The sequence below is a fragment of the Atractosteus spatula genome, chromosome 15 (assembly GCF_055471065.1).
Source record: "Atractosteus spatula isolate fAtrSpa1 chromosome 15, fAtrSpa1.hap1, whole genome shotgun sequence".
Classification (NCBI taxonomy): domain Eukaryota; kingdom Metazoa; phylum Chordata; class Actinopteri; order Semionotiformes; family Lepisosteidae; genus Atractosteus; species Atractosteus spatula.
Genome location: NC_142720.1, coordinates 25,078,961 through 25,101,491, shown reverse-complemented (window position 1 = coordinate 25,101,491; position 22,531 = coordinate 25,078,961). Strand labels below are relative to the sequence as shown.

At 38.6% G+C, this 22,531-nt stretch overlaps 1 protein-coding gene across 1 annotated transcript in view; it reads left to right on the top strand.

The window, feature by feature from the left end:
* The first annotated feature begins 8,182 nt into the window (after positions 1 to 8,182).
* Positions 8,183 to 22,531, top strand: part of col9a1b (collagen, type IX, alpha 1b) — a 39,443-nt gene continuing 25,094 nt past the window's right edge. Inside the window, exons 1-18 of the mRNA XM_088934216.1 lie at positions 8,183 to 8,246; positions 8,611 to 8,691; positions 8,792 to 8,924; positions 9,307 to 9,703; positions 11,807 to 11,890; positions 12,489 to 12,509; positions 13,513 to 13,587; positions 13,784 to 13,819; positions 13,905 to 13,967; positions 17,057 to 17,110; positions 17,782 to 17,817; positions 18,466 to 18,489; positions 18,681 to 18,734; positions 19,803 to 19,856; positions 21,280 to 21,315; positions 21,447 to 21,503; positions 21,882 to 21,935; positions 22,258 to 22,311. Coding sequence (XP_088790342.1) covers positions 8,183 to 8,246; positions 8,611 to 8,691; positions 8,792 to 8,924; positions 9,307 to 9,703; positions 11,807 to 11,890; positions 12,489 to 12,509; positions 13,513 to 13,587; positions 13,784 to 13,819; positions 13,905 to 13,967; positions 17,057 to 17,110; positions 17,782 to 17,817; positions 18,466 to 18,489; positions 18,681 to 18,734; positions 19,803 to 19,856; positions 21,280 to 21,315; positions 21,447 to 21,503; positions 21,882 to 21,935; positions 22,258 to 22,311 — 1,377 coding nt within the window. The remainder of the gene's footprint in view (positions 8,247 to 8,610; positions 8,692 to 8,791; positions 8,925 to 9,306; positions 9,704 to 11,806; positions 11,891 to 12,488; positions 12,510 to 13,512; positions 13,588 to 13,783; positions 13,820 to 13,904; positions 13,968 to 17,056; positions 17,111 to 17,781; positions 17,818 to 18,465; positions 18,490 to 18,680; positions 18,735 to 19,802; positions 19,857 to 21,279; positions 21,316 to 21,446; positions 21,504 to 21,881; positions 21,936 to 22,257; positions 22,312 to 22,531) is intronic.

The window sequence follows — 22,531 nt, the reverse complement described above, 5'->3', positions numbered from 1 at the left end:
GAACTGTGACAAAAATCACTAAAAGCTCTCAACTTGTGTTGGAGCTTCTGTTGGAATTTCCTTTCCACCTCTATAATAATGGACCATTAGTGGTTTGGAGTATCTGAGACTGTTCAATAGAAATGTGAATAATTTATGCCAGTCTATACAAAATGAAATAAATGATGTATTACATATGGTTATATCCATTTAAAACATTCCTAGCAAGACTTCGCTGTGGGCTACATTCAGAATAACTAATACATATATACAGTATAATATAAACATATTCAGAACAGAATAACTTATTTTTTAAGAAAAAAATATTTCCTTTGAAATATGTTTCTAGAATGTCTTCATGGTCTGATAGTTATAATCATGGACATATATGAAACCATTTCCCTTTAAAAATCTTAAGTTTCAAAAGAGCAGAAATACACTGCAATTACACTATGCCTTTAAGACAAAGACTCCTCCACCAGGGACAAATACAGAAGAGAAAAAAATAGCTTCTCTACTTTTATGCCCTTGAGTAATAAAATCAAGTGATTAAAGCAGTGGGCCATACACTAACTACAATATAGCAAGGCCGCACATCACCAGATGATTCTATGTACCAGAAATTGTGAACTTATCTTACTGGCCCTTTCTATGCAGTGGTTTTTGCCTTTTCATTTCACTAAATAAGGCAGCCTTATTTATTGTATAGACTCAGGAATATTACATTTGTAGATAATAGTTTTGAAGTATTGCAATGTCGTATAGAACATTATATAAGTTTGAATTAAACTGCGGTTAGTCTTTGACAGCAGTGTGTGAGAACTAACTCATGACAAATCCCTAAACTATTACCTCTGAGGCTCTAGGAGGATCTTTAGATTGAATGACAGTGAGGTCTGATGTATATTTCAGTTACAAATTCATTGTGCTGTTTCAGACCATAGGAGCTCAGCTTTGAGTGAGGTGTCTTTATATTTTGTAGAAGGGAGAAAGAGATGTATTCATACTCAGAACAAATACAGCAGAAAGAGATATGCAAAGATCCATCTCGTCAAAGAAACAATTCCATCTGAGGAAAGTCTAGGGATTACAACAAAACTTATTTGTTCATTTTTATCCACCTTATAAGAAAGCATTATTTAAACTTTTAGAATATTTTTTGGAAAGGCCTTTACTGTTATTATTGTTCTGGAAGTCTCATCTGTCAGTTCTTGCGAACCCTTCTTAGCATAGTGTTGAGATTGCTGAGGCACTTGAAGAAGGCTCCTCTGAGGGGACTGCTAACCCTCCTCTTTAGCCCAGGGTGTTTGCCATATAATTTTTTGAAAAAGTAGCAGGGTGCAGATGATTTATGAACTTCTCATTTCTATGTTTATCATGTTTATACCTTTATTACATATAATTTAAAAGACAATTCCTTAACACTCTAACAAAACAAGATTTTAATATATTTATAACTTTTTTCTTTTTTTTCTTTGAGAAAGTCCAATCTATCATCCATAAATGTTTTGTAAATGAGTGTCATCAGACATAAGTGCTTATGAAGTGCAGTGTAAATAAACAAAGATACACTGTACTAGTATTTTTCTTAATATCACATTCTTCTAGTAATAGAATTAAAAATATTAGATGTTTTTCTAACCCACAGTCCACTGGAACACCACAGATTTGCCACTCCCAATTTCAGCATTTCAGCTCAATACAATACAAAAACAGTGTGACTGTTTGTTTTTGTGATATGTACACAACGAAGAAAATAAGTGACTCTTACCTGTGCTGCATTAATTGTTCAGCTTTCTTTTTGATTTACATGTTTTGAATAAATAACAGCAAAACCAATACAGTAATATCATAAACAAACTAAATATAATCTGTTCAGCAGACAAAGCTTAAATTTCTGTTTGTTCCATTTCACACTGCAACTAATATTTAAACATTAAAACTAAAATAAATGAAAATGTATTGCTTTTCTTGTGCTGACTGCCAGAATTATTACAGCCACGTTAGTTTGTTTCTTGTATTTGAGAAAATGGAAGGGAAGCTGTAATTTAAAAATAGCCTTGCTAAACAAAGGAACACATTCTATTGCCATGGTTACAACCCTCAGAGTTACATTGATGAAATTTTATAATCACACAGGAGGTCAAGTTCTGATTATTACCACAGCACTTTTCCTTCTTTAAACCAGTTCTGAATTAACCAAGAAGCAGAAACGACAAATAAGTAAACATATTTTGTGTTCGTTTTTCATCTGAGAGAAATTCAACCATATGCTAACCACTTCACTTCAGGGTCGTGGGGGAGCCGGAGCCGGTAGCAAGCAGCTGGTGCAAATTGGGGTACATCCTGGACAGAACCCTCTTCGCAGAAGCCAATTAACGCACCTGAGGAAACTGGAGCATCCAGAGGAAACCCACGCAAACCCAGTAAGAATATACAAACTCCACACAGACGGCACCCCAGGTCCAGGCTGAAACCCGGTACTGTGAGCCAGCAATACTGACCACTCCGCCAATTTGACTTTGGAAATTCCAGGGGGATTCTCTAGCTTTCCATCACAGGAAATATCATTAGGACAATCCTCCTGAATCGCCTCCTATCACTTGTTGAAGAACCCATTATTATTATTATTATTATTATTATTATTAAAATCTTATCACACACATAATAATGTGTGGCATGTTTGCATTTTTTAATTACTTACTAAGCCAAATTCTAAACCTATTTGATGATATTTTGCTTTTATTCAATGGAAACCATCATCAAGTGATGCTCTGAGCCTGTAATTCTTTATTTTGGCATGTGGATTAAAGTCATTATTTTATCTGAGCCTCAGCTGCTGAAAGAAACAAGGATCTGTAATGGCTGTTGATTCAATCAATTGTGAATAAAAATCTCTGTTATGTGGTGCCCCAGCAGCCCTTTGATAAGATCCTTTGAGTTCATAAGAGGATAATGCTGCTACAACATCATTCTAAAGTTCACTTCTGTAACACCAGAATCTATGAATCTACGGTAATTATAAACTGCACTGTTTCTTGGTTTGCAAATAGTTACAGCATTGAATTAGATTTATATCAGTTTTATTGTAATGTACATGAATGACTGAATTTCCAGACTTTCTGCCTATTCTGCTGTTCAGTGGAGCACTTAAAGAGGAGTAATGCTATAGCATTGTGGAGGCCTAGATGTTTGAGTGATGTTTGGGCCTGAGATGGGGTCAATATATAGTAGCTGTTGGTGGCTGCAGTCTTTACACATGGAGTTTACACATGGGGGAGGTTTTATGGTTCATGACCTGAGGGGTGTTTCTTCACAGAAATTAGGGCTCTGTCCCTCCAGAGGACACTGTCATTTCATGTTTTGTTGCCACCCCAAGGTACTATAGGTCTAATATAGGGAGCACTCCTAACTCCTTCACGGGTGGCATTCATCACCATTTATGAGTAATTTTTGTAGGTCACGCTCTGTCTAAAGCGAGGTCTGCACTGCTAGACACAACATCCTGGTACACATCCTGAAGGATGCTGTTTTATCACATTGGTGTCAGGAGTAGAAAATATGTGCCACAAGACAGCCAGGGTCCCTGTTTGGGGGCACAGAAGGAAACGGAGAAGGAATCACAGATCATACAGATAGAAAGTAAGGCTTCCATGTCACAGAGAGCAAGCAGTCTGGGGAGAAGGTGTGGCAGTAGCTGCACTGAACAGGCACCAACTGCAGCCACATGGCCTGACAGAGACTTTTCCCCCCGTGACGGCCTCCAGGCCTTGCGTTAACACAGATGCTAAGGAGTACTTCTCCCTGCACGAGCATGAGCAGTGGAGCACCAGTGGGCTCTTGTCTATGACCAGCTCTGCCTTGGGAAGGCCCAACATTTACACTTCTGTGCAAAGTGGAAGGACAGAAGCGTGAATTCTACACCCCACATTATGGATGCTCAACACTCACCCAGCACATTACACCATGCGAGATCCACCTCTGGAGAAATTCAATTGCACCATGTGAAGAGGATCAGGCCGAACTCACGATGAGTGATAGTGAATGAGTGGAGTTACAAAGATTTGCACTGCAGGTGCTTGGACATAAGTGGTTAGGTGCAATTCTCATTTAAGACTCTTTGCTAAGCCATCACTCATCTGTTTGACAATGCAGTTACCAGCTCATTCTCTCACAGGTTTGTGAATAGAAAAACAGGGCTTCTATGCTGCTGACATCCACCACCTGTTCACTAGATGCTACTCATCACTACATGAGTGGTCTAAAGAATACCTGAGCTTTTGCAGCTTTTGTGGGAGTACTCCACCCAGCTTATGTGGCCATACGGCTCTCACTCTGCCAGACAGGCTAGTATTTATCTGCATTGCATGGATAAAATCGAAGCAGTCTTGGCAGATGGGGAAAATAAATCCATGATGTAAAGGGTCAGGGAAGCTGAAGAAGTGCAGCTCATGGAGAACAAAGAAACTTCCACAGCTGAGCATGAGTCTGGGAGCCAGTGCTCTGAGCTGCCTGCTGCTGATGGATAAGATTAACACCTTCAGCACTGTGCACATCTGTGCAAATGCTGTGTTTGGTGTCCATGTTCTTTATTTGCTCTCCTTCTAAACCAGACAGAAATTTACTGTAACTACAGTAAATAGCCTAAAATCTTTACTAAAAATAACAAATTCAGTTGATAGTTCCATAAGACTAACAAGTTGTGAATCCATTTTGTTGGAACAAGGTTAAAGGTGGCCATAGGAAATGCAGAAAGCACAATACCAGTGCTCTAATGCTGAGCACATAAGAGTAAAAGTATGACAAATGTAAACAAAAAGAAAGAAATACTTTCTCCTAACCTTTCTTAGGTCAAGTGAAACAGATCCTGTAGATGGAATCCTTGGGTAATCCATTCATAGTAGAAAAAACAACCTTAAGATCATTTTGAAAAACTAGCTGGATATAGCAGAGGAAATGGTAATCCCATACAGAACTGAAGTTCCTTCCTGGCCTGAGACTACCTGTTTTTACTGTATGTTGCCTTTGTAAAATGAAGCTGGTCAATACAACAGGGACATACGTGTGTGTAGAGGAGGTAGAAACTTTCTTAGTTTAATTATTGATATTAATTGAATATTCTGTATTTACAGTATATTATTTTCTTAATCTCCCAGTTATTGAATTCAGATTTTATTCTAGGAATGTAACCTTAGGGCAGCACAGTGGCACAGTAAGTAGGTTAAAGTACTTAATGGCAACTTCGGTGACAGTAAAATGTTTTGAATGAAATACTAGAAAGTATTTTACACTCAGAAAAAGACAATGGACCTGGGACAATCTCAGGTCAACACTATTACTGCTGTGTAACTGTTGTTACTTATTTTTTCAAAATCTTCTATGCTTTATTTGTTATGCTTTGTTGATAATATGCATAATGATTAACAGCTAGAGTCAAAACTATTACAGATAATTACCAAGTATAGACGTAAGACAAAAAGCATTGAGTCAGGACAGAAAAGTCATTCTAGGCTTCTTCTTTAAGGTCTTTTAAGTTTAACATATTGAACATTTAATGTAACTCTTTCTTTTCCATATGTAAAAAAAACATTCACATGTAGTAACAAAGGTAAGGAAAATCACATAAGCAACATTGCTTGATTAAATGAACTGAAGTATCTGTCCACTCCAGGTAAAGAAGGGCTGAGTTGTGGATGCACACATTGTGAGATTAAAAGGCAGAGCTTTAGCTACTTTAAGCCTAAAGCTTGTTCAGCTTATTTAGCATTATATATCACGATACTGACAGCTCATGTAGACCCTTGCAAGCGAGCTTTGTTTGTAATAAATTCCAGTCAAGCTTTACAGAAAGCTTTTTTAAAATCTGCTTTTAAAAACCCAAATGTTCAATACAACAAAAAACTTCTAGAAAAGGAGATTATTGCACCCAAAGAATTACAAATTGACAAAATTTGGGAGGTTCAAGTAGTTTACCGTAAGAGCAATAGTTTCCCACATATGTATTAAAATTGCAGTATATAATTTACTGTAGATATTAATGAGGGATATTGCAATAGCCATAAATAATACAATTGATATTGTTTTAATAATGCTTTTAAAATATAATGTTATGATTATATCAATGCTGTCAATGACATTATTCTTAAATTTTAATCAATTGTGAAGTCTACTTTAAACTAACTTTTTAAAATATCCATCCATGTTCTAATTCTTTTATCCAGTATAGGGTCACGGCACTGCTGTAGCCTATCCTAGCAAGCAATAGGTGCAAGTCAGGATACACCAGACCATCACAGGGCACAACATGTGGGCAGTTAGGTGCAGTAGAATGGGCAGCTTTTATAATTTGGGGGAATTGAGAAATAAGTTTAAAGAGGAGAGTTTTTGACTGCTGAACCATAACAATGGAATTAAAACCCCTAGAGAAGACTGGCCAATATTTATTATCAGTTTATTTTATTTTACAAACACCCACATTTCTCACGTTGGCGTTTGTTTTATTCAAGTAAAATATGGAAACAAAGTAGTTCAATGAGTCGTGTTTAGAAAATTGCAAGTAGTTTACTACTTCTTTAACTCCTCCACTGCTCCGCTAGTGTTCTGGCCAAGCAGTGGACCACCTACAGAAGCAATATGTAGGAAAAGCCTTCAGACATGTAAGTGCCTCCCACTGACCCCCCTCATCTTCCCTTCAAATTAGTTAAGCAAATAATGAACACATGTCCCGACCCCCACCTTCAATTTAAACGGACACAGATCAGCTTCTGGGCACATGGGCATTCTTCCAGACTTCAGTGAACTGGACACCAAGCACTGGAGACATTAGGAAGAACAAACTGAACATCGTTGTCTGGTCCTGCAGGGCTCTGGCATGGGGGAGCTGATAGGGTAAATTTTAAAGTTTTGGATTTGATGATTGTTTCTCTTCATCTGATATTATAGACTAAAAGATAACTTTTTAAAACCACTTAACGATTACCAGTAACCAGTATAATGATATATTTTTATTTTCCGCATTATAAATCATGTAATAATTCTACTTATAAAGTAGGTAATATTATCTGATATAAAGTAGATAATACAGTATGTTTTTGCTGCACTTAATGCAGGTGACAACTCTCCTTTCAGGGAAAAACGTGTGTTCATCTTCCTTCTTGGTTGCTTGATTCAAATATGCTTTGCCACCGTGCAACACTCCCAGAGTAAGTACAGTATAACCTCCATTTTAAACATCCTTTAGTTTTCATTTTTTATGTGGTACTTTGTCAGAAATGTATCTTGTCATTGAATTTTGACGAATATAAGGTATTTGCGTTGTAAAGTCCCATGAACAATGCAATTTAGCGTATAAATTATATTGTAACAATTCAGTCAAATCCTTTTCCTCTAGTCTAGGGCATACTTAAAATACTGTATTTGTACTACAAAATGGAGTCAATTGTTGAAAAAATCAATTCTAAACTTAATTTCATACATTTCATAATTTCAACCAGATAACTCAACTGGGAACAATCTCCGTTGTAATGCTGGCGTGGAGAGTGCGCGTTTGTGCAATCGCCTTTAGCGGAGCGGGTTTGGCGAATCAAGGTCACAGCGTCCCACCCGGAACTGAAATCCTCGAACCTCTTGTGTGCCAGCCAGAGATCTTATCTCTACTCCAACACCGGAGCAACGCAGGAAAAAAGGCGACTTTATTCAACTTGGCAAAGATATACCGCGAACATTTATTCTTTTAATTTAAACTTTTGCTTGGGTTCATCAGCTCGACATTTCAAACAGCTGTCCGGCTTTTATTTCCACATAAAATACTAAAGCATTTTGCTTTTGCCTCATTTCATCTCAACTATGAGAACGTGTTGTACATTAAGCTCAATTTATTTCTGTTCGTAACAAAATCACCCCAACAACTGTAATTTATAGACAGCAACTCAGCTACCAATGTGACAGGTTGTATTTTCACTCGTGTACCAAGGCAGGTGTGATTCGTAACGAACCGAACACACTTTACGGGTTGGTTGGGAGCCGCAGACACCCTTCAGTGCCCAAGATTGCGGATGACGAAGAAATGAAACACGATGGAGGTCCAGGAATCTCAAAGAGATAGAGTGTACAGCTTTTCAAATAATCCGACTTGTGGCTCATGACAAGATTAGTTGTTTCCCAATTAAATGACGTGTGAATGATCACACACCACTGTGACTGGATGAAGAACATCATGCAATGCTTTTCCATGAGCCACACAGCTCCGGCCAACAACCACCCCAACAGTAAAACACGTTCTGGCCTCAGATCATTTATTCTTAATTGAACCGCCCAGTAGACTTAAGCCGTAAATATCCCCACATAACAAAGTAAAGAAAAATATTGCTAACGTACGACCGGCTTCGTTCTTTGGTATTGCCATTTCAAATTGTCTGCAGGGTGATGCTTTAAAAATGTGTATTAAACAATATTTTATGTCTTTTGCATAGCAAACAACTAAGGCAAAATAGAATACACCGCGTATAACGAATTTTGACACCAATACAGAAAAAAAATTGCCGTGAAAAAAATGTTGATATTTTTGAAGATTCATAACTATGTATAGAAAATAATTAATGTGTCTATCTTTTGATAAACGTGTCTTCACAGGATTTCCTCTTTCTGCGGGTGCAATTCAAAGCCAGCTAAGAACTTGTCCTCAGATAAAAGTCGGAGAGGACGATTTACCAGGTAGACGATTTCAGAAGACACAATCCTCAGTATCACCCATTTCACGATGTATTGTCAGTGAAAATTCAGCAATGTATCGTTCTCTTTCTTATTTCCGTAGGTTTTGATGTTATTTCCCAGTTTCATTTAGGCACCGCTACGACTGGAGGAACGGTCCAGCGGGTGGTCGGATCAACCCCTTCGCAGGTTGCGTATATAGTGGGACCCGAATATAACTTCAGGTTACAAACAAGGTAGCCCACTTCTAAAAACTGAATGTCCTCGGTTTTAGAGCACGCATTTCTGTCCATTTACAGCTAACCGCCGCCATCTAGTGGCCCTGTGCAGTAGCTTTTTGCTGTTCACTGTCCGTGGTGCTGAAACTGTATACGTTTGAATGCTGTACGACACTTGCATCGGTTCCTCAATTTTATTAGGTTTCGGACTGTGCAGTAAATGTTAATTTTAAATAGGGTGTGACTATCAGACGGTGCACTTTAAGTTTTAACACAGCGAAAAAAGAATATGCATTAAACCTCAACTATTCATTTCGGAATTAAAGTATATCTAAGTTTATCTTATGCCTGTCGGGACTCAGCTTTATTAACAGAATAACTGTGTACTCTTGCCTGACAGGGCCGCCTACCCTTTCGGGCTGCCGGAAGAATTTTCTTTTCTTGCCACTTTCCGGATGAGTGGGAGCACCTTACATAAGAACTGGAATATTTGGCAGATCCAAGATGCCTCTGGAAACGAGCAACTTGCAGTAAGAATGAACGGGAAGACGCGCTCGGTGGAGTTCTCCTGCGCAAGAGCCGATCACAGCCTGCAGACCGCCGTTTTCTCCTTCATACCGTCCCTGTTCGACTCTCAGTGGCACAAGATCTTGCTAAGTGTGGAAACGGGATCAGTGACCCTTTTTGTTGACTGCAATTTGATTGACTCTCAAAAGATATCCCCGAGAGGCGGGGTGAACCTCGATGGCTTTTCTTCGATTGGAAAATTAAAGGATAACGCTGCGGTGGCTGTAGCGGTGAGTAGCGAGACCATTCAAGCAATTATTATTTTTTTTAACTTCTAACCAGAAATGCACATGACCCGTTTAGTTAAAGTGATATTAAATAGATTACTCTTTTTTTAAATAATTCCAACTGTGGACGTGTATGATACATGTATTTAGTGTTCTCTTTCTGTAGCCCCAAAATATTCTCTTAAAATACCTGAACATTCGCTTTTAAGACCTCGCATGATTGCATTTCCTCACTCTTCCTTTGAAAATGTTTTGGGCGCATCTCATTCATTTGAAAATGAGTAAAGATTACCAGAGTACAGCATTTCTCCTCCATGAAGATGAATGATAATTTTGCTGTCTCAACTGGTAATAAGTGGTTTTATTCAAGAACAACTATAGGACTGTAACGGTGTCACTTCCAGTGTGTATCCGTGCTTGCGCCCTGCTACATTGAATTGGATTAAGCGATTAGAAAATATCCGCATAATATAATAATCAACTCTACTTGAAATATCAACACGAAATATCTTGGAAAGGTGTTACAGTTGTCTACTGGGCACTAGATGGTGCAATTGTACGATACATATTTCGTTTACTCCCAACATGCTCCTTGCAACTGGAATGTGGTTTCAGTTATACTTGCATTTCTTTTTATGGTAAAATACAAGGAATGAAAGATATAAACCTGGACAGCATAATCTGTAGTTTGTACAATAACATCTACTGTCCTATTATTAAATACTTTGTGATGGAATCATTTCTTAAGAAATAAAAACAACAACAAAACACGAAGAGAATACATTGCAATTATTGTCTTCACCAGGAGTCTTCAACCCATGCTCTGGAGTGTTCCAGATTCAGGAGGTTTTATTGGTAACCACTAAATCTCCAAAGTCTCAGGTCTTAGAACAGCTCCAATCCATTAAAAGTTCCTTAAGTAAAACACTTTACATGCTAAATTAGTCAATTACCTTAAATTGCTCTAAATCTTTAGAAAAGTGTGATTTTGTGCCATGTGTAAGACTAGAATGGGACTCTTGAGGATCAGCATGGTACAGAATTAATTAATTTCTGCAACTGTTTTTAAGGGTAACTAAGTGACCAGTGCTATTTTCAAAGGTCTGTAAGGAAGAAAAACTTTTATAGAATACATACACTCTTTGAAGAGTTTCAATTGGTCTTTTGAGATATAGGTATTTTCTGTGTATTGCATTGATTTTGGACTTAACTATGTAGTCTATATAGCAGTTCTCTTTATATTTGCTATCATATTGCATACATTTACAATTTTTGAGTACAAATCACTGGTTTCAACACTACAAAGACATATTTATGACATACAAATATAATGATATACCTACACTGTATTAAATATTTAGGGCTACGTTGACTGTCTTTCATAATCTTTTAAAAAGGGGGTTGTGTCAGACATATAAGGGAGAAATTCAGGTGACAGAATTTTTGTTGCAAAGGCTAGAAATACCTTCACTCAAACCCTGACTGCAACTTTTTACAGAGAGGTGGGAAATATCACATAACAGCAGCAGCTCCTTAGAAATCCCTCTGCTGCACACATCACCACATCTTCGGAATTCCACCAGAACGTCTAACATGTCAGATAGTCGTTTAAGTTTTAAAACATATATGAATAAAATACTGTACATTATTTCCTATACAAATTTCATATATTGACATATAATAAGTCATTTCAGCCCTTTATAACACAACAGTTTCCAACACAAGTTAAAGTTATTTATGAAACATGTAGTTATTAATGAAACAACTAGAAAATGACTGATAAAAGTTGCAAAGAGAAAGAAAATATTCTTCTTCTCTACAAACATGCTAACCTTGTAAGGTGCTGATAACAGGATGAGAAATAAATTAGAAAGTAAAAAGTAGGTATATTGAACAGTGAAATGCATTTTATTCTACAGTCCAGTAGGGAACACATAAATGTTATAAGTTTTAGAAACACTAATGTGGAATACCTTAAAAGCAGTTTTATTAAAATATTCTACGTTATAGTTGAAAAAATTATTATAAGAAAAATAATCCGCAACAGTAATAATTACAGTTCCAATAACATAAGAAATCAACTGATTGTAATATATCGTTATGCAGTTTGAACTTCAGTGGATGCTGATTCACTGCGATCCACAACGGCCTCAGAGGGAGACGTGCGATGAGCTTCCAGCCAGAAGATCGGTAAGAAAACAGGTTAAATCAGTCAGAAATCAACCACACCTGATAGATGTTTAATAAAAGGATTATCATGATTTCCGCTTTGTTGTTTCGTTCCACGAAGGATAAATTGTCATGTGAATACTGTTAAGATTAGAAGAAGAATGAACATTTTGATGACTGTATGAGACAAACCACAGCGCTTCGCCTATCCCAGGTGTTCGTCGACGAAGCTTGAAAAGGGTTTAAATTTGCCCACCAATTAGACGTCGCCGGGGACGGTTTTTTACGCCCTCCGGTCACCGACTCTCCCTCCTGTTTCCCACGGCGCTGGGTTCCTCCAATCAGTTCCTACAACCAGGCGTGTCATGAATAAACATGAACCTTTGATGGCTATAGTACCGCTTACCTTTCAGTTACTAGTGCGGGATTCATTTGGGGCAGTTTGTCTAGGGGGTCCGTGAGCCCAGCTAATCCCAGGAAAAGGGTTTTCTGCCTCTGCCATTGGGGGGACCATGGCTAGCACCACAAGTACTCGCTGGCCGCTTCTGGTCGTTTTTCTCCAAATTGTCTTCATCTGTTCGGCTCAAGTAAGTCTCATATTTTCTTTTCCTCCTTGCAGATTGCTCAGGCGGAACTTGAGGTAAGTTATAACAATGCCAATACTAACTCGAGCGTGATTGCCTGTTTTTTTTAAAGGTTAAAAGCAAATTCTGGAATATGCGAAAAAGATTATCTTTACAAAACGAACGTGCTCAAGCCCGCTTTCCGTTACTTCTGTAAGGGGAAATGAATAGCACAGTCTTGCACACTATAGTGTACATTAGGTTATGTCAGTTTAATAAAGTTTTATTATGACCAATTTATAGTTCAGAAATTTTAAAGAGGAAACAGAGTTGGTCATCACGGTGGTGAACAGTTCTTTTACCAAATATTCTTACACGAGAAATAAGAACTGAAATACACTTGAGGATCCCACCAAAATGACTGAAAGCAATTATTTTTAAATTTATTTTAATTTTCTTTATTTCAGTATGTTCTGGTCTGAATTCGGAGCCCAAGAACAACATTTAAGATCAAATGACGTTTTACAAAATAAGCACAAAAATGCAGACTTTATAATGAGGAAATTCCCTGACAGCACAACCCGCATCTCCGACTGGGACTCTCGTGTTATCGAAATCAAACAAAAAATATCATAACAGCGTTCATCTCTCACCTATGTATACCTGCTTATGTACACTATGTATCTATGTGTACATATACGATATCCAAAAAATTCACCATTAACTCAGAAATGCACTCCTGAAGAAGTATTCTATGATAATTAAAAAGTAACGTCTTCTGGATAAGTCATGAAAATATTTTAAAACTTTATTTTTCTTTTTCGTAAAATTCTTGTGATTTATTCCATTATCATGGAATAGGATGCTCAGCAAAGTTTTATTCATTCAGAAAAAAATGAATAAATAAAATTACATACCTCGGAACAAAACCATTGTCTTCCGCTACAGCTATTGAACCAACACGGGTCTCCCACGGCCAGTTGGTGTCCCATACTGTAGCCCTAAATGGTCTCGATTTTTATGTAGAATTAATAGTTGAAATGCCGATAACACACCGCCGTTCTCGTCTTGTCTTCACAGCGGGGCCTTCCCGGCCCGAGGGGTCCGCCCGGCCCGCCGGGTCCCGCGGGGGTCCCTGGGATCGATGGCATAGATGTAAGTGCCCGTCGCTGCATCCCAAAGGGACAAACAGCTCGTACGAGCTGTGCGCAGCCTTCAAGCAGGCGCTTTACTATCGATTTCACAGTAGATCACTTTGATTGACCCTAGATAAAAATACAATCATTCTGATTTTCTTTTATTATGTAAATGTTTGTATTAATGGTTACTGATTATCTTTGAATTATTTCAGGGAGACAGAGGTCCCGATGGCCCAACTGGTCCTCCGGTACGTAAACAGTAATTCAAACTAGAGCACGTGACGTATTCTTTCTTTATTGTAAAACTTATTGATTAAATCCGGACATTTACAGGGTCCTGATGGGGATCCAGGTAAAAGCGGCTCGCCGGGATTGCCAGGAGAACCCGGGGCTGATGTAAGTACTTCATTGTTATTATAATTCTTATTTAGACTGAGCGTAAAGATCCGTTTCATTTATTTAAACCTGCCACATTGGAACAGTTTAAAACTGATGCGATTTGCAGTGTACCTGTATTGCACCGACTTGCGTGCTGAAAATAACGGTACTTTTAAGTGAACAGCGGGAAAAAAATCCACTGAGGAATGTTTCAAGTTTGACATTTCGTAAAGACCACACGACTCTCCTGTTGAAACAGCGGCCTTATTGTTTGAGCTTGGAGGAACTGGGTTTGCGGTCAATTACCTGTGTTTCCCAGCGGGAGTGGGAACTACAGAGGGGAAAGTAAGCTTCCCCGACCACAGCGCGCTGCGCCACGTCTGCTGCACAGGGCTATCTGTGCCACAGGCACCGCCGGGTCCAGCTGGGAAGGCGAAGTCCTAAGCAAGACAGTTGAAGAAGGACTCCAGGGACGAGTGTACATCCCGAGAAGACTAACCGAGCGCCGGCCTTGGATTTGTATAAGGGGCTGCAACAAAGTCACCTACACAATGCTGATCTCAGGACAAGAGGAAAGCTTATCATTTCAATATGTTTATTGCTTTTGTCTCATTATTTTAACATTTAAAATATGGACACAGACACAGCTAAACAAACTGGTATCCTGTTAAGGAGAAGACACCAAATGCAAATACCAGACAAGGAAAAGGCTATTTCAGTCACAAGAGCTTGACCCCTTTTCATAACATGACAGCAAACAAAATATTGGTACAGAATATGAGAATGTAAGCAATACATATAAGAATATTTAATTATTCGTCTATTAAAGGTTTTGAGTTGTGTTGCCTTATAAAGAACCACGTAATGCAAAATAACAACACTCAGAATTGCACTAGTACCGGAGGAACAAACAGTGCAGAGAAAGGTTTTCTTGTGAGTTATGTTATGAGACATTTCCCCAGCTTGGCCTGGATATCTGTGTGTTTGACACTGTGTGACCTGGGCAAGAAAGAGAATCAAATGCTCCCTCCTCATTCCCGTCATGATGTCCACAAACACAACAGACTGCAGTTCCTCTTTGCTGATCTCAGATGGGTCTGAATGCCTAGAGCTCTTCACATCAAAGCCAATAATGAACCCACTGTACAGGGACTGGAACTGACAGGAAACCCAGTTAACGTACCTGTAAGGGGTTATTCGGGACTCAGTTCTGACACAGTTTGGATTTTGCTACAGTACAGAAATTGATAGCCCTACTCTTCCAAGATCTTCACACAGCCTGCAATGTCTGCAGTGTTCTGGCTCAGTGTGCTCCAACAGAAGGCACTGCCCACAGCTGCCTGATCCCTCCCACCTGCCATGTGCTTCTGCTGCATGCCATGCATGACTTAGACATGACTTATTATGACATATTCAGTCCGCTAAGGTAGACCAAGGAACAGGTCTTGGGGGAACCAGACCTAACTTCCAGGTCTTTGGGAAAAGCATGGAAACTGGATCACTCAATAAAGTCTACAGAGAAGGTGCCTCAGTCCAGAATCAAACCCAGGACCACAGAGGTTTGAGGCAGCAGTTCTCATCCTCATGCCACCTGTGCCACCTTGTCTCCTGGGCAGTAGTTTAGCATTCCTGGCTGTGAGAGAAGAGCCTCAGCTACTGCTTGAGTAGCACTGCTGGACCACATACCAGCACACTGCAGAGAAAATAAGCACTGCAAACATTACTGCAAACATGTTACTAGAGCCAGACAGCAGAAGGGCTAGATATTATGTCTCAGACAGATAACACCAGCCTTTTGCAGGAAAAGTCTATCAGTACCTTCAGCAGTGCTTTACTTCTAACTCCTGTTCTGACCAATGTCAGTCTAGTCAGGATGAGCATATGGTACCCAGTAGATGTTTTCTTAAAAAAGAAATGCAAGAGCTTTAGAAAGCTTAAGAAGAATTTAGAGTTGTACTCCTTGTTTACCTCCAAATAGTTTTGTTTGAGAAAGTTATTTTTATACATAAGTTCTGTATATGGTGATGTGAATAATAAAACAAAAAGAGAATTTATTTAGTGTAAACATATGAAATGGGTTAATTTGGGATACTAACATATGAGACTAATGTCTCAGTTCCATTTTATTAGCTGTTACACATATGATAATTTGATCATCAATACAGTTTTCCTACAAAAGAGTGAATATTTTTGTCATGGTTCATTTGAATTAATTCTATGTATCCAACATAATATCTTTGTAGAGGTTACATAAGATCTAGCCTAAGATAGTGACCTTCATATCCCTTTATGACTATTGTTCCAAAAGACAAAACAGAGAGCCAAGTATTCAGAATATTTGTTCATGTTCATATAGCTATGGTTAGGGCTAGGACACGGCTCAGGTTTGGAGATGAGTTTGGGATAGGTTAGGGTTTGAGTTTTTTTAAATTAATGTGTTGGTTAAATCTTTTTGATCTGTGGTTAAGGATAATGAATGTTGTTATAGTTTGTTATTTAGTCTCTAATAGCATAATGAGGTCTACAAAAGGCCTGGTTTAAAAGAAACATTGTTTGATTTCATGACATATTATCAATAGGTATATTTTTATATTTATTTGTTTGATGGACTATGAAAAAGTAAATTGAGGACTATCTGCTTAACCCTGTAGGTAGATCCCATAAAGGCCCATGGGGGATGGGGGGTCACCATTTTTCTCAACCATCCGACAGTGGAGGTGGAGGTGATGTGGTCAGCATCACTCTCTGGCCGGCCTGTTACCCCCGGAAGAATTAACCCTGTACCGCCTACTTAATCATGTTAGCATAACTGAGGTTCTCATGGTTGTGCAATGACAACAATTAATAATAATAATAATAATAATAATGGATCTGACCAGTTGAGAGTTCCCAACAAGTATTGTTTGTTACAGCTTTGCTTTAAGCAGGACTTTACAGTTGGCAATATATACAAAAGTTACATATAGTATTGTAATTGTGTATACGTTCCTAAACACCATACAGAATTGATGAATCTTGACTTTGCAAAATGGTGAAGACAGTGTGGACAGATTGTCTTGTACCATTATAGTTGATTAACATGCAGCTTTGTCTTTCTCCCCTTGCAGGGATTAACTGGGCCTGATGGAGATGCAGGTCCACCTGGTCCATCAGGTCAGAAAGTAAGTGTTTGAGGTTGGAAATGAGGTAGTTTCTGCTTGAGAAACTCTCTGAGCTAACTGGCTAGCCCACTGCATTCCATAGGGTGTTACAACTTCTAAAGCAATTCTTCGTGACAGTTCATTCTTAATCCTGCCTTTTCCTGTGTTCATTTGGGCAATCTTTTCATTTTTTATAAAGTTCCTCATGGAAATAAAGTCCATTCTGGGTGTTCTGGTATAAGTGATTACCAGATTAGCATTTATAGAGACTTTGTGTTGTGTCTAAACACAACATTAAATATAAGCCGTAATTGGTGTCAGATTATCAAATTTGGTTCCTATTGCCCCAATTTGGACCAAAGCCACTACAAAAAAAAGTTCAATAAACATCTACTACACATAAGAATAATGAAATTCACCCTACCTGGTCTTTGTGAAAGGAATCATTAATAATATAATTTCCAGGATGGAAATTAATTGTCCACAGTAAATAATCTCATTTCATTATGTACCGGTATCTAACTACAGAACATCCTTCACTTTAATATAAAGAAAAGCTCTCAAGGGTTGACAGATTTAACAGTGTGTTGGCCTGGGATATGAAAGTAATGATCTCACATGATACAGGCCCTGTTACTGGACAGGATCAGAGGTCAGAATGAGCACTAAGAGATTTCTGCCATGTGTTTCAGGGTGAACCGGGAAAGGCTGGTCTCCGTGGAGCAGCAGTGAGTAATACCCTACAGTGGTTTCGACTTTTCACTCGGTTGTGCATGAAAGTATTCTCCTACAGTTTTCTGTCTTTGTGATTGTTGTAACAAGGACGATAAAGTAAAAGTCTGAAGCTTCATAAACTGACAGGTCAAAATGTTATCAGTTGTTATCAGAAGTCACAGCCTACTTTATTATGAAAATATGACAGATACAAGCTACATTTCAGTGAGGTTCACCTAATTATTTACATCAGTCTAACCGTCACAGAAAAGTGTTTCATATTAGAATTGTGTATGTCAGTGACCTGTTAATGATTAATGATTCTGATCAATTTGGAATACATACAGACATGCCCAGATATGTCATGTTTCGGAAACCATATGAATGGTATGACTGGATATAAGAATCTAAGATATTATGATGTAAATTTGCTTTATATTCAGAGGAGCAAATGTGTAGAAATGTGTCCAAGTTTGGAAAAAACATGCCACTGCTTTGACTTGTATAGACTTACTAGTTAGGGTTTTGTTTGTAATTTACACATCAAATGTCCCTCATAAGGTTTGGTTATAATAAACGTGGGATAAAATTTGTGTTTTGTGTGAGCAGAGCACACAACCCTGCCCAAGAGTACTACACTAACGATGTCACTTTTTTCTTAGGGTTCAGGCCCTGATGGACCACCTGTAAGTACTGTATCATTAATACATTTGTGCTCTGTCATTACATTTACCTATTAGTCACGTTAGAAATTTACAAAATATTTAGCTACATAATGCAAACTAGAGAGTATATATGCATATTATAAACAGTGTGCTGTGCAAATTGATATTGTTACTGTATATAACATTGTGCATAATACTGAACTGTTCTGTAGGGCCCGCCTGGTCCAGGAGGACTTCCAGGGGAACTAGGACGTGCTGGACCCATTGTGAGTATTTTTAGATTTGGGGTCATGTGCCAATCAATTCATGCCGTCTGTTGTTTTCACACTATTTTTAAGGTTCTACATCCTTTAGACAATAATGTATAGGCTGTAGAATTGCCATAGCAAGTGCATTTGACAATAGATTTATTTAGTTCTGTATTCCCTTTGTAAGAATCTTGTTTGGCATAAGAAATGTGTTGCAGAGCGGCACTTCCACAGAAGTCCTCTTATATATGTACTGAGCAAAGATATATATATCTACAAAGTCTGTTATTTCACACTTGAATATGAAGCAGTCTGTGTCCAGGTCTATACTCAGACCTGTTCACTGTTACACTTACTCGTTGTAAATAGTAGAAAAAATACTTTCGTGAAGTGAATACTGGCTAAGGCAGCTCTTTACAGCATAAAACAGAGACGCTTACATGAAGAATTCATTCAGGAATTCAAAATCCTGTAGTACATTACTATGTTATCTCAGGAAGTTTGCATCAACAACAGTACAAAGACCTTAGACCACAAGTAGGAATTACTTTCAGGGAACATTCAGGGTAGAAAAAAGGAGATATTTCTTCAGACTGGATTGTAGGAGTCTGGAACCTAATCACTAGTACCATTGTTGAAGCCATCTCTGTTTGATCCTTCAAGGAAAGGCTTGATGGAATTTCTGGGTCATTATGCTAGCCGGATGAGCTCACTGACCTCTCAGTTGTAACCTTTTTATGTTCTTAAAATCATGTGTAATTAAAGAAATTGATTGTGTCAGTTCTAATTAACTACAGAGATCTTTTTGTTTCCTTAAAGCCTCTCCTTTAATATTGCAGCACTAATGTTGGTTATAAATCTAGACATGTAAAAGTACAAATATGAATATAAAAATTCTGAAATCATAATGCTAAAAATGAATTATAGTTTTAGAGGAACTAAATGCATTTTAGAACTTCATGAAAACATCTACAGCATTAATTATAAGCAATTTAAGATTATAGGAGCACTAGATATTTCTTTACATCATAATTAGAGAATATTCCTATGTGAGGTGTCCTGTAACTCATCTCTTTTCTTACACAGGGAGACATTGGAGTCAGAGGCCCCCCAGGACCCCCTGGCCCCCCAGGACCACGAGTGAGTGTCAGCTTTTCCATTTTTTGATCAGGTATTTATTTTGAGGAGGCTGTGTAGCTGAAGGATACAACAAACAATGTTCAGTCAGAACAGCTCATGTCAATATGTCATTTCAGTGGGTGTTGCTAAACTGATAGGAATGTATCTGGACTGTCCAGTAAGGTTTGCAAAAGGAATGACCCAATAAGTAAAAGAACAGGAGTGTGAAGAGCACTCAGAGTGAGGGCTTGAACCTGCAACCATGTTGGCTGCCAGTTCAGTTCTAAGCTGTGCCTTAGGCTTACTACAGACATGACAACTAGAGGGTGTTGAAAAAGCACAACTGTATTGATGAAACAATATCGGAAGTAGGTCTTCTTGTCTGTTCCTGGTTGGAAAGAGGGATCTGTATCTTTGAATAATAATATATTCAGTGCATAGTTAAAAAGGAAAAGTAATTGACAATTACAAAGTAATTGTGGAGGCAGTGTACCATAGTGCTTAAGTCTCTGGTCTCATGATTGGACGACCATGGATTTAGGTCTTTGCTGCAGATACTGCTGTAATCCTTTGAATGAGGTGCTTGACCCCAGTGACTCCATTTCACCCAGCTGTGTAAATGGGGACCAGCATTGCTGGAGGATTATCCTTGTGATGGACTGGTGTCCCATCCAGGGACTAGTTGTGTGCTTTCTTCTCAATATGCCATATCACCCATATCACTCTGCAACTCACAACTGGCAACGCACTGAAGCTAAGCAGGTGTGAGCCTGGTCAGTACCTGGATGTGAGACCTCCTGGGAAAAACTAAGGTTGCTGCTGGAAGAGGTGTTAGTGGGGCCAGCCGGGGGCGCTCACCCTGCATTCCATGTGGGTCCTAATGCACCATTATAGTGACGGGGACACTATACTGTAAACAGGCGCCATCCTTCGGATGAGACCCAAAACCGAGGTCCTGACTCTCTGTGGTCATTAAAAAATCCCAGGGCGTTTCTCGAAAAGAGTAGGGGTGTAACCCCGGCGTCCTGACCAAATTTCCCATTGGCCCTTACCAATCATGGCTTCATAATAATCCCCACCTATGAATTGGCTTCATTACTCTGCTCTCCTCCCCACTGATAGCTGATGTGTGGTGAGTGTTCTAGCGCACTATGGCTGCCATCGCATCATCCAGGTGGATGCTGCACATTGGTGGTGGTGGAGGGGAGTCCCCATTATCTGTTAAGCGCTTTGAGTGGAGTGTCCAGAAAAGCGCTATATACGTGTAAGCAATTATTATTAATTATTCTCACTTAACACCTTGGAAACCAGGACAAGCTATGTGACTTGGGTATGAAAATTACCTACCCATTACAATGGCTGTTTATCAGTATGTTGTAGATATAAATTATGAAGCCAAATCAGTGCTATCATCCCAGTGTGACTATCTGTTCTTTTGTTGCAGGGTGCTCCTGGATTTCGTGAGAGCACTGGAGAGCTAGTAAGCAGTTTTCTCCATATCTGGATTTATGCTATACTTTATGCTACACTCACGCTATGCTATTATATTCATGCTATGAGCCTAATATGTGCCAGTGCATAAGTAATGTTGGTCTTTGTCCTGTTGTCCAGTGTCCCAATGCCTGCCCTCCTGGGCCATCTGGCCATCCTGGTCTTCCAGGTATGAAGGTGAGTTTGTGTCACTGGAAAACATAATCTCATGATTATACAGACGTTTTCTGTCATTCCTCATTTGCTACTACTTCCAAGTGTCAACATAAATCCCTATGGTCCTTGTCAATCATTTTGAAATCCAACTCTGATTGACTCTTTGGTTGTTGCAAGAAAAAGATTCTAAGTTTATTAGGCATCAGTTAATCATTTAATAAAGGTGACCAAACAACTTCCCACTTCTTTTTCTGTAGATCCTCAAAAGTCAGTAAATATACAAAAACACATTTTCATGTTCTTAACCTCAAGTTCATATTAGTTACTAAAATTGAATAAAAATTATCATGAAAGTTGAAAAAGATGCCTGTATCTATGCATTATTTCTCGCTTTTTTAGGGCCACAAAGGTGTAAAAGGAGAATCTGGTGAACCAGGAAAGCAGGGGCACAAGGTAAAATGTCAAGTGTTCAATTAGCCTTAGTAATAAAAAAACTCAAAAGAAACTACTGTTCCATAAAGTATAGATTATTTCTTGACAACCATATAATTAGCTGCTTAAATGTACTTTAAAAGGTGACAAAAAAGTGCAGTAAAATATAAAGAGGTTTTGAAGGTCAGAAGAAAGTGCCTTGTTTAGGGCAGATGTTTGTGTTGTGCTTTGTTGTGTGTGTGTGTGGAACACTTATAACCTATGCAAATGCACCCATTTCCATGTGATCAATGGCCTGTGTGACTGTGATCTAAGCTCTACTGTTCATCCTCCTGCTCTTCAGGGAGAAGAGGGGGATCAAGGAGCCCCAGGGGAGATCGGAGCTCAAGGCCCACCAGTAAAGTATTCTTATTCCGTCACTAATGCTCTGTTTCTCCTAGAAGAACTTCACATATCACTGTTTCACCTTTATACAACTAGTCATTATGTGATATGATGTAAGTGCTTATTTCATGGCAGGACAGGCAAGATTAAATCATTTACTGTACAATAATTCAATAACAGGAAAGAGTATGTTAAAGAATATTTTTGAATGTCACCCATCCTCTTGACATTAT